This window comes from Cupressus sempervirens, chromosome 10 (assembly GCF_028749045.1).
Source record: "Cupressus sempervirens isolate cs-2001-9-10 chromosome 10, ASM2874904v1, whole genome shotgun sequence".
In the NCBI taxonomy this organism is placed as follows: Eukaryota; Viridiplantae; Streptophyta; class Pinopsida; order Cupressales; family Cupressaceae; genus Cupressus; species Cupressus sempervirens.
In genome coordinates, this window is record NC_143127.1 from 859,970,750 (window position 1) to 859,981,333 (window position 10,584).

The following is a 10,584-nucleotide window of genomic DNA, read 5'->3' on the forward strand; positions in this document are numbered from 1 at the left end:
TTTATTGGATGAGTAGAATTATCTCCAATTGTGACTTCTTCTGTGCAATACTCTAAATGTTTCAAACTGATTTATGAATCCAATTATATGTCTTGAGGCTCCGCTATCTATTATCCAAATATTATTACTTGAGTTTAATTCACTTGACAAGGCTAAATAGAATAGAGGATTTTCAACTTCATGAGATTCATATATGGTAACTTGAATTTTCTTCCTTTCAAGACAGAATTTTCGGATGTGACCAAATTTATCACATTGATAGCATCGAACATTGGATAGATCCCTTTCTTTGTGATATTGAGAATTATTTCCTCTTTTTGATTTGAACTTTGTCTTCTTCCCTTTGTTTTTGTTGTTGGTATTTAGGGCTTGAATCTCCCCTTCCTGATTTATGTAGATTCCCCTTGAGATTAACCGGGATTCCTCTTGAATGCACTCATTCTTGAGCTGATCAAATTTTGGAAGTGAGGGATGACTTACATATCGAATGAAAGGTTCCCATGATATAGGCAAGCCTCTTAGAGCAATTAGTGTAAGTTCCTCGTCATCTGCACTATTTCCAATGGTGGCAAGTTGATCTCTTATCTTAGAGATTCTTAAGAAGTAAGTTGTCATTGTCTCTCCTTTGTTTATTTTTATATTCAGGAGCTGATGTTTTAACGTCAGCATTTTGCTTGCATTGTTTATTTCAAATGCTGTCTTAGGAAAAACTGTCCCTCAGATTTCTAGATGAACTATCTTCTATACTGTTCTCCCTCTAATTCTCAGTATTTTAATCATCTTCTATGATGAACTCCCTCGGATTCTCAATTTCATCGTCTTCTTTGTTTAAGGATGTTTTAAAAGCGATATTTTCATCAAACTTAACATCCCTATTGATTTCAACAGACTTTTGTCCTGGAATATATACTCTTTATCCCTTAGTTGTTTCACTGTAGCCAATGAATATGCCTTTCTTTCCGGAAGGTTCTAATTTAGACCTTTTCTCTTTGGCAATGTGAATGTGGACAATCAAAAATTCTCAGATGACTAAGATCTGATTTGTTCCCTATGAAGGTTTCTTCGGGAGTTATATTTTTTAATGTTACATGAGGAATTTTATTTTGAATGTATACTGCTATACTTGGTGCTTCAGCCCAAAAGGACATAGGGAGATTTTGGTTATGAATCATGGCTTTTGCTACTTCTATAATAGTTCTATTTTTTCTTTCAGCAACCCCATTTTGTTGAGGATTATAAGGTACTGTAGTCTCCCTCTTAATCCCAACAAAAATACAAAATTGTTCGAAGATGTTAGATGTGTATTTACCTCCATTATCCGATCTTAGTGTTTTTATTTTCTTTCTAGTGTGATTTTCCACTAGGGCTTTAAATACTTTGAATTTTTTTAAAACTTCATTAGATTCTTTAAGTTTTAGAAAGTATATCCACATTTTTCTAGAGTAATCATCAATGAAAGTCGCATAGTACAACAATCCCCCCAGTGAGGGTGTTGACATGGGTCCACATAAATCATTGCGAACAAGTTCTAATACAATTTTTGACTTATGTTTACTTAAAGGAAAATATCCTTTCTTATCTTTTCCTAGGGCACACCTTTTACAAATACTAATGTGATCAGATTTGAGATTAGGCATGGCTGTAGTGATTTTCCCTATGTTAGGAAGAGCACTAAAGCCAAGGTGCTCTAATCTTCTATGCCGAAGTTCATTTGAGTTATGGACTTCATGATTTAGTGCTTGTTTTGCTTTAATACTTAATTTGTGCAGGCTTCCATCTCTTGATCCTATACTAATGGCATTCTTTATGTTGGAGTTTTTAGGCCATAGCAACACTTTATCCTCATTGAAGGTGACACGATATCCTTGGTCGGCTAGACCCAAAATGGATTAGGTTTCTTTTTATCCTTGGTACAACTAGCACATCTTTTACTTGAAGAGTTTCTCCTATTTTTATTTGTAAGGAGCAGGTCCTAATTCCTTTTATTGGATAAGTAGAATTATCTCCAATTGTGACTTCTTCTGTGCAATACTTTGAATGTTTCAAACTGATTTATGAATCCAATTATATGTCTTGAAGCTCCGCTATCTATTATCCAAATATTATTACTTGAGTTTAATTCACTTGACAAGGCTAAATAGAATAGAGGATTTTCAACTTCATGAGATTCATATATGGTAACTTGAATTTTCTTCCTTTCAAGACAGAATTTTCGGATGTGACCAAATTTATCACATTGATAGCATCGAACATTGGATAGATCCCTTTCTTTGTGATATTGAGAATTATTTCCTCTTTTTGATTTGAACTTTGTCTTCTTCCCTTTGTTTTTGTTGTTGGTATTTAGGGCTTGAATCTCCCCTTCCTGATTTATGTAGATTCCCCTTGAGATTAATCGGGATTCCTCTTGAATGCACTCATTCTTGAGCTGATCAAATTTTGGAAGTGAGGGATGACTTACATATCGAATGAAAGGTTCCCATGATATAGGCAAGCCTCTTAGAGCAATTAGTGTAAGTTCCTCGTCATCTGCACTATTTCCAATGGTGGCAAGTTGATCTCTTATCTTAGAGATTCTTAAGAAGTAAGTTGTCATTGTCTCTCCTTTGTTTATTTTTATATTCAGGAGCTGATGTTTTAACGTCAGTATTCTGCTTGCATTGTTTATTTCAAATGCTGTCTTAGGAAAAACTGTCCCTCAGATTTCCAGATGAATTATCTTCTATACTGTTCTCCCTCTAATTCTCAGTATTTTAATCATCTTCTATGATGAGCTCCCTCAGATTCTCAATTTCATCGTCTTCTTTGTTTAAGGATGTTTTAAAAGCGATATTTTCATCAAACTTAACATCCCTATTGATTTCAACAGACTTTTGTCCTGGAATATATGCTCTTTATCCCTTAGTTGTTTCACTGTAGCCAATGAATATGCCTTTCTTTTCGGAAGGTTCTAATTTAGACCTTTTCTCTTTGGCAATGTGAATGTGGACAATCAAAAATTCTCAGATGACTAAGATCTGATTTGTTCCCTATGAAGGTTTCTTCGGGAGTTATATTTTTTAATGTTACATGAGGAATTTTATTTTGAATGTATACTGCTATACTTGGTGCTTCAGCCCAAAAGGACATAGGGAGATTTTGGTTATGAATCATGGCTTTTGCTATTTCTATAATAGTTCTATTTTTTCTTTCGGCAACCCCATTTTGTTGAGGATTATAAGGTACTGTAGTCTCCCTCTTAATCCCAACAAAAATACAAAATTCTTTGAAGATGTTAGATGTGTATTTACCTCCATGTAATGACCCTTACTATAAAGGCCACTGAAACCCTCAAATTGGACTTAAGAATTTTGTCAAACAGTTGGCATGTAACCGAATAAGGCTGCAATATTACTAATTGTTGTACAACGAAACCTCAATATATGATGCCAATAATGTATGAACAACAATTTCCAGATTATAACACTACCAATCTAAGAGATAGATGACAATATGAAACTCAAATATGAAGTCCAATGCAATTCTGATTTTATGACAGCAAATAGAACTGATTACAATCAGAGACTGTCACAACTATGCAGTTCTAATACATTAAGCTCTTGACAATGCAATGTTATGACATGAACAATAACCCAGTTCAGATTTGGAATGCAAATGACGAAACTTTTACAACAGTTATTAATGACTGGAAATAACTATTTATGCAATGACAGTGCTGACTGTTCTAATCCATAACATGCAATATTTTGGCAATCAAAACTTCAGTTTGTGCACTTGGAATAGCTCCAATTTTGCCGGATATAAATGCTGAATTGATGCCACACGAAGACCTCACAATCTGCCCCAAACCGACTCACAAAATTGCTGCTGCTGCCCAACTGACAGGGCCGTACAGGTACGGCCTGGTACGGCTGCTAGATAAAAATATTGCAGCGTTTTTTGTCACTCCAAAAGCAATAAATCTGGGCACCTAGGGTTGCTGAATAACCCCCTAAAATATGAAATTCATCCGTCAAACCAATTAGGAGTTATGAGCAAAAACGTGGGTCCAAACCCTGGACTGGCAGTCTGAAAATAATGCACAACTGTGTCTTCAAACCCTGTTAATCAATCCACAAATGCTAGGGCACAACTGAAACTCTTATTCCAACCAAAGTAAACCCTTATAACTAAATCTCAATGAAGTCCAAATGAGATGGCTGAATTACCAACTCCTCAAATGCAACAATTCAGGTGATATTTCACACCCTCAAAGTCGCCAATCCAAGGGAGTGATTCGTTCCCAAAGATCGAATAATAATTTGCAGACCCAAGAGACTACAAATTTGCTCCACAATGGAAGAAGTAGAAGAAATCTCAAATCCAAGCATGTCCAAAATGAGAGGCCCAGCCCTCTATTTATTCACTTTTCTAAGAAGTTGCTAGAACTTCTAGAAACATCCTTTATAAAATCTCATTATAATGCACTTTTTCTAGAACTTCTAGAAACATCCTTTATAAAATCTCATTATAATGCACTTTTTATAATAAAGTAATTTTATAAAATAAAAAGTGCAACTCAACTTAAAATTATAACATGTAGGCCCCAATAACACATAATAATAAAATATAACCTCTTAACACTTCTTCAAGAGCAAGATATGACCATCTGATCCGCAGAATTGACTGTCTCTCCACACCATTTGCCTAGGAGAGTCTGGAATAGGCAAAATCCATGATCAATGTCATGTCGAACTAAAGAGGGGACATTACACTCCATTATCCGATCTTAGTGTTTTTATTTTCTTTCTAGTGTGATTTTCCACTAGGGCTTTAAATACTTTGAATTTTTGTAAAACTTCATTAGATTCTTTAAGTTTTAGAAAGTATATCCACATTTTTCTAGAGTAATCATCAATGAAAGTCGCATAGTACAACAATCCCCCCAGTGAGGGTGTTGACATGGGTCCACCTAAATCATTGCGAACAAGTTCTAATACAATTTTTGACTTATGTTTACTTAAAGGAAAATATCCTTTCTTATCTTTTCCTAGGGCACACCTTTTACAAATACTAATGTGATCAGATTTGAGATTAGGTATGGCTGTAGTGATTTTCCCTATGTTAGGAAGAGCACTAAAGCCAAGGTGCTCTAATCTTCTATGCCAAAGTTCATTTGAGTTATGGACTTCATGATTTAGTGCTTGTTTTGCTTTAATACTTAATTTGTACAGGCTTCCATCTCTTGATCCTATACTAATGGCATTCTTTATGTTGGAGTTTTTAGGCCATAGTAACACTTTATCCTCATTGAAGGTGACACGATATCCTTGGTCGGCTAGACCCAAAATGGATTAGGTTTCTTTTTATCCCTGGTACAACTAGCACATCTTTTACTTGAAGAGTTTCTCATGTTTTTATTTGTAAGGAGCAGGTCCCAATTCCTTTTATTGGATGAGTAGAATTATCTCCAATTGTGACTTCTTCTGTGCAATACTCTAAATGTTTCAAACTGATTTATGAATCCAATTATATGTCTTGAGGCTCCGCTATCTATTATCCAAATATTATTACTTGAGTTTAATTCACTTGACAAGGCTAAATAGAATAGAGGATTTTCAACTTCATGAGATTCATATATGGTAACTTGAATTTTCTTCCTTTCAAGACAGAATTTTCGGATGTGACCAAATTTATCACATTGATAGCATCGAACATTGGATAGATCCCTTTCTTTGTGATATTGAGAATTATTTCCTCTTTTTGATTTGAACTTTGTCTTCTTCCCTTTGTTTTTGTTGTTGGTATTTAGGGCTTGAATCTCCCCTTCCTGATTTATGTAGATTCCCCTTGAGATTAACCGGGATTCCTCTTGAATGCACTCATTCTTGAGCTGATCAAATTTTGGAAGTGAGGGATGACTTACATATCGAATGAAAGGTTCCCATGATATAGGCAAGCCTCTTAGAGCAATTAGTGTAAGTTCCTCGTCATCTGCACTATTTCCAATGGTGGCAAGTTGATCTCTTATCTTAGAGATTCTTAAGAAGTAAGTTGTCATTGTCTCTCCTTTGTTTATTTTTATATTCAGGAGCTGATGTTTTAACGTCAGCATTTTGCTTGCATTGTTTATTTCAAATGCTGTCTTAGGAAAAACTGTCCCTCAGATTTCTAGATGAATTATCTTCTATACTGTTCTCCCTCTAATTCTCAGTATTTTAATCATCTTCTATGATGAACTCCCTCGGATTCTCAATTTCATCGTCTTCTTTGTTTAAGGATGTTTTAAAAGCGATATTTTCATCAAACTTAACATCCCTATTGATTTCAACAGACTTTTGTCCTGGAATATATACTCTTTATCCCTTAGTTGTTTCACTGTAGCCAATGAATATGCCTTTCTTTCCGGAAGGTTCTAATTTAGACCTTTTCTCTTTGGCAATGTGAATGTGGACAATCAAAAATTCTCAGATGACTAAGATCTGATTTGTTCCCTATGAAGGTTTCTTCGGGAGTTATATTTTTTAATGTTACATGAGGAATTTTATTTTGAATGTATACTGCTATACTTGGTGCTTCAGCCCAAAAGGACATAGGGAGATTTTGGTTATGAATCATGGCTTTTGCTACTTCTATAATAGTTCTATTTTTTCTTTCAGCAACCCCATTTTGTTGAGGATTATAAGGTACTGTAGTCTCCCTCTTAATCCCAACAAAAATACAAAATTGTTCGAAGATGTTAGATGTGTATTTACCTCCATTATCCGATCTTAGTGTTTTTATTTTCTTTCTAGTGTGATTTTCCACTAGGGCTTTAAATACTTTGAATTTTTTTAAAACTTCATTAGATTCTTTAAGTTTTAGAAAGTATATCCACATTTTTCTAGAGTAATCATCAATGAAAGTCGCATAGTACAACAATCCCCCCAGTGAGGGTGTTGACATGGGTCCACATAAATCATTGCGAACAAGTTCTAATACAATTTTTGACTTATGTTTACTTAAAGGAAAATATCCTTTCTTATCTTTTCCTAGGGCACACCTTTTACAAATACTAATGTGATCAGATTTGAGATTAGGCATGGCTGTAGTGATTTTCCCTATGTTAGGAAGAGCACTAAAGCCAAGGTGCTCTAATCTTCTATGCCGAAGTTCATTTGAGTTATGGACTTCATGATTTAGTGCTTGTTTTGCTTTAATACTTAATTTGTACAGGCTTCCATCTCTTGATCCTATACTAATGGCATTCTTTATGTTGGAGTTTTTAGGCCATAGTAACACTTTATCCTCATTGAAGGTGACACGATATCCTTGGTCGGCTAGACCCAAAATGGATTAGGTTTCTTTTTATCCTTGGTACAACTAGCACATCTTTTACTTGAAGAGTTTCTCCTATTTTTATTTGTAAGGAGCAGGTCCTAATTCCTTTTATTGGATAAGTAGAATTATCTCCAATTGTGACTTCTTCTGTGCAATACTTTGAATGTTTCAAACTGATTTATGAATCCAATTATATGTCTTGAAGCTCCGCTATCTATTATCCAAATATTATTACTTGAGTTTAATTCACTTGACAAGGCTAAATAGAATAGAGGATTTTCAACTTCATGAGATTCATATATGGTAACTTGAATTTTCTTCCTTTCAAGACAGAATTTTCGGATGTGACCAAATTTATCACATTGATAGCATCGAACATTGGATAGATCCCTTTCTTTGTGATATTGAGAATTATTTCCTCTTTTTGATTTGAACTTTGTCTTCTTCCCTTTGTTTTTGTTGTTGGTATTTAGGGCTTGAATCTCCCCTTCCTGATTTATGTAGATTCCCCTTGAGATTAATCGGGATTCCTCTTGAATGCACTCATTCTTGAGCTGATCAAATTTTGGAAGTGAGGGATGACTTACATATCGAATGAAAGGTTCCCATGATATAGGCAAGCCTCTTAGAGCAATTAGTGTAAGTTCCTCGTCATCTGCACTATTTCCAATGGTGGCAAGTTGATCTCTTATCTTAGAGATTCTTAAGAAGTAAGTTGTCATTGTCTCTCCTTTGTTTATTTTTATATTCAGGAGCTGATGTTTTAACGCCAGTATTCTGCTTGCATTGTTTATTTCAAATGCTGTCTTAGGAAAAACTGTCCCTCAGATTTCCAGATGAATTATCTTCTATACTGTTCTCCCTCTAATTCTCAGTATTTTAATCATCTTCTATGATGAACTCCCTTGGATTCTCAATTTCATCGTCTTCTTTGTTTAAGGATGTTTTAAAAGCGATATTTTCATCAAACTTAACATCCCTATCGATTTCAACAGACTTTTGTCCTGGAATATATACTCTTTATCCCTTAGTTGTTTCACTGTAGCCAATGAATATGCCTTTCTTTCCGGAAGGTTCTAATTTAGACCTTTTCTCTTTGGCAATGTGAATGTGGACAATCAAAAATTCTCAGATGACTAAGATCTGATTTGTTCCCTATGAAGGTTTCTTTGGGAGTTATATTTTTTAATGTTACATGAGGAATTTTATTTTGAATGTATACTGCTATACTTGGTGCTTCAGCCCAAAAGGACATAGGGAGATTTTGGTTATGAATCATGGCTTTTGCTACTTCTATAATAGTTCTATTTTTTCTTTCGGCAACCCCATTTTGTTGAGGATTATAAGGTACTGTAGTCTCCCTCTTAATCCCAACAAAAATACAAAATTCTTTGAAGATGTTAGATGTGTATTTACCTCCATTATCCGATCTTAGTGTTTTTATTTTCTTTCTAGTGTGATTTTCCACTAGGGCTTTAAATACTTTGAATTTTTGTAAAACTTCATTAGATTCTTGAAGTTTTAGAAAGTATATCCACATTTTTCTAGAGTAATCATCAATGAAAGTCGCATAGTACAACAATCCCCCCAGTGAGGGTGTTGACATGGGTCCACCTAAATCATTGCGAACAAGTTCTAATACAATTTTTGACTTATGTTTACTTAAAGGAAAATATCCTTTCTTATCTTTTCCTAGGGCACACCTTTTACAAATACTAATGTGATCAGATTTGAGATTAGGTATGGCTGTAGTGATTTTCCCTATGTTAGGAAGAGCACTAAAGCCAAGGTGCTCTAATCTTCTATGCCAAAGTTCATTTGAGTTATGGACTTCATGATTTAGTGCTTGTTTTGCTTTAATACTTAATTTGTACAGGCTTCCATCTCTTGATCCTATACTAATGGCATTCTTTATGTTGGAGTTTTTAGGCCATAGTAACACTTTATCCTCATTGAAGGTGACACGATATCCTTGGTCGGCTAGACCCAAAATGGATTAGGTTTCTTTTTATCCCTGGTACAACTAGCACATCTTTTACTTGAAGAGTTTCTCCTATTTTTATTTGTAAGGAGCAGGTCCCAATTCCTTTTATTGGATAAGTAGAATTATCTCCAATTGTGACTTCTTCTGTGCAATACTCTGAATGTTCCAAGCTGATTTATGAATCCAATTATATGTCTTGAAGCTCCGCTATCTATTATCCAAATATTATTACTTGAGTTTAATTCACTTGACAAGGCTAAATAGAATAGAGGATTTTCAACTTCATGAGATTCATATATGGTAACTTGAATTTTCTTCCTTTCAAGACAGAATTTTCGGATGTGACCAAATTTATCACATTGATAGCATTGAACATTGGATAGATCCCTTTCTTTTTGATATTGAGAATTATTTCCTCTTTTTGATTTGAACTTTGTCGTCTTCCCTTTGTTTTTGTTGTTGGTATTTAGGGCTTGAATCTCCCCTTCCTGATTTATGTAGATTCCCTTGAGATTAACCGGGATTCCTCTTGAATGCACTCCTTCTTGAGCTGATCAAATTTTTGAAGTGAGGGATGACTTACATATCGAATGAAAGGTTCCCATGATATAGGCAAGCCTCTTAGAGCAATTAGTGTAAGTTCCTCGTCATCTGCACTATTTCCAATGGTGGCAAGTTGATCTCTTATCTTAGAGATTCTTAAGAAGTAAGTTGTCATTGTCTCTCCTTTGTTTATTTTTATATTCAGGAGCTGATGTTTTAACGTCGGTATTCTGCTTGCATTGTTTATTTCAAATGTATCTTTTATAGTTTTAAATACTTCATAGGCTGTTTTCAATCTTGCTATGGAAGGAAGTATATGATCCCTCACAACATTGATTGTAATATTCTTAGCTTTACTGTTATGTCTTTTCCAAGTTGTTTTTTCTGATTCTTCTTCAGGCATCTTAATATCTTTTTCTATGAAGGAATTTAGTTGGAGCTCTTCAATTAATGGTATAACTGGAATTTTCCATGAAGAGAAGTTTACAGTTCCTTCCAGTCTGTCTTCTACTTTGATTCCATTCACCATTTTGTTTGAGGTTGAATTAGCCTTCTATAATGAGAGAAATAATTTAGTTCGAATCTGCTTTAAGATTTTTCTATAACTCTACTCTGATACCATGTTAAAAGAAATTTAGATCTTTATTGAGAAAAATCAATGCTATTATATATATCAGACTTGGATAATTGTTATATCTATATATTACAGTTATACTATAATGTTCAATATTCAAATCAAAATATGATGTAATGGTGAT

At 34.3% G+C, this 10,584-nt stretch overlaps 1 protein-coding gene across 1 annotated transcript; it reads right to left on the minus strand.

The window, feature by feature from the left end:
• Window positions 1–9,776: 9,776 nt before the first annotated feature.
• Window positions 9,777–10,355, minus strand: LOC149536730 (uncharacterized). The gene has a single exon (XM_089806336.1). The coding sequence runs from the start codon at window positions 10,353–10,355 to the stop codon at window positions 9,777–9,779; it is 579 nt and encodes a 192-aa protein (XP_089662462.1).
• Between the last annotated feature and the right edge of the window lie 229 nt (window positions 10,356–10,584).

Bases quoted from the DNA above. Each gene is read 5' to 3' on its own strand.
- LOC149536730 (XM_089806336.1), bottom strand. From the start codon at position 10,355: ATGGTGAATGGAATCAAAGTAGAAGACAGACTGGAAGGAACTGTAAAC.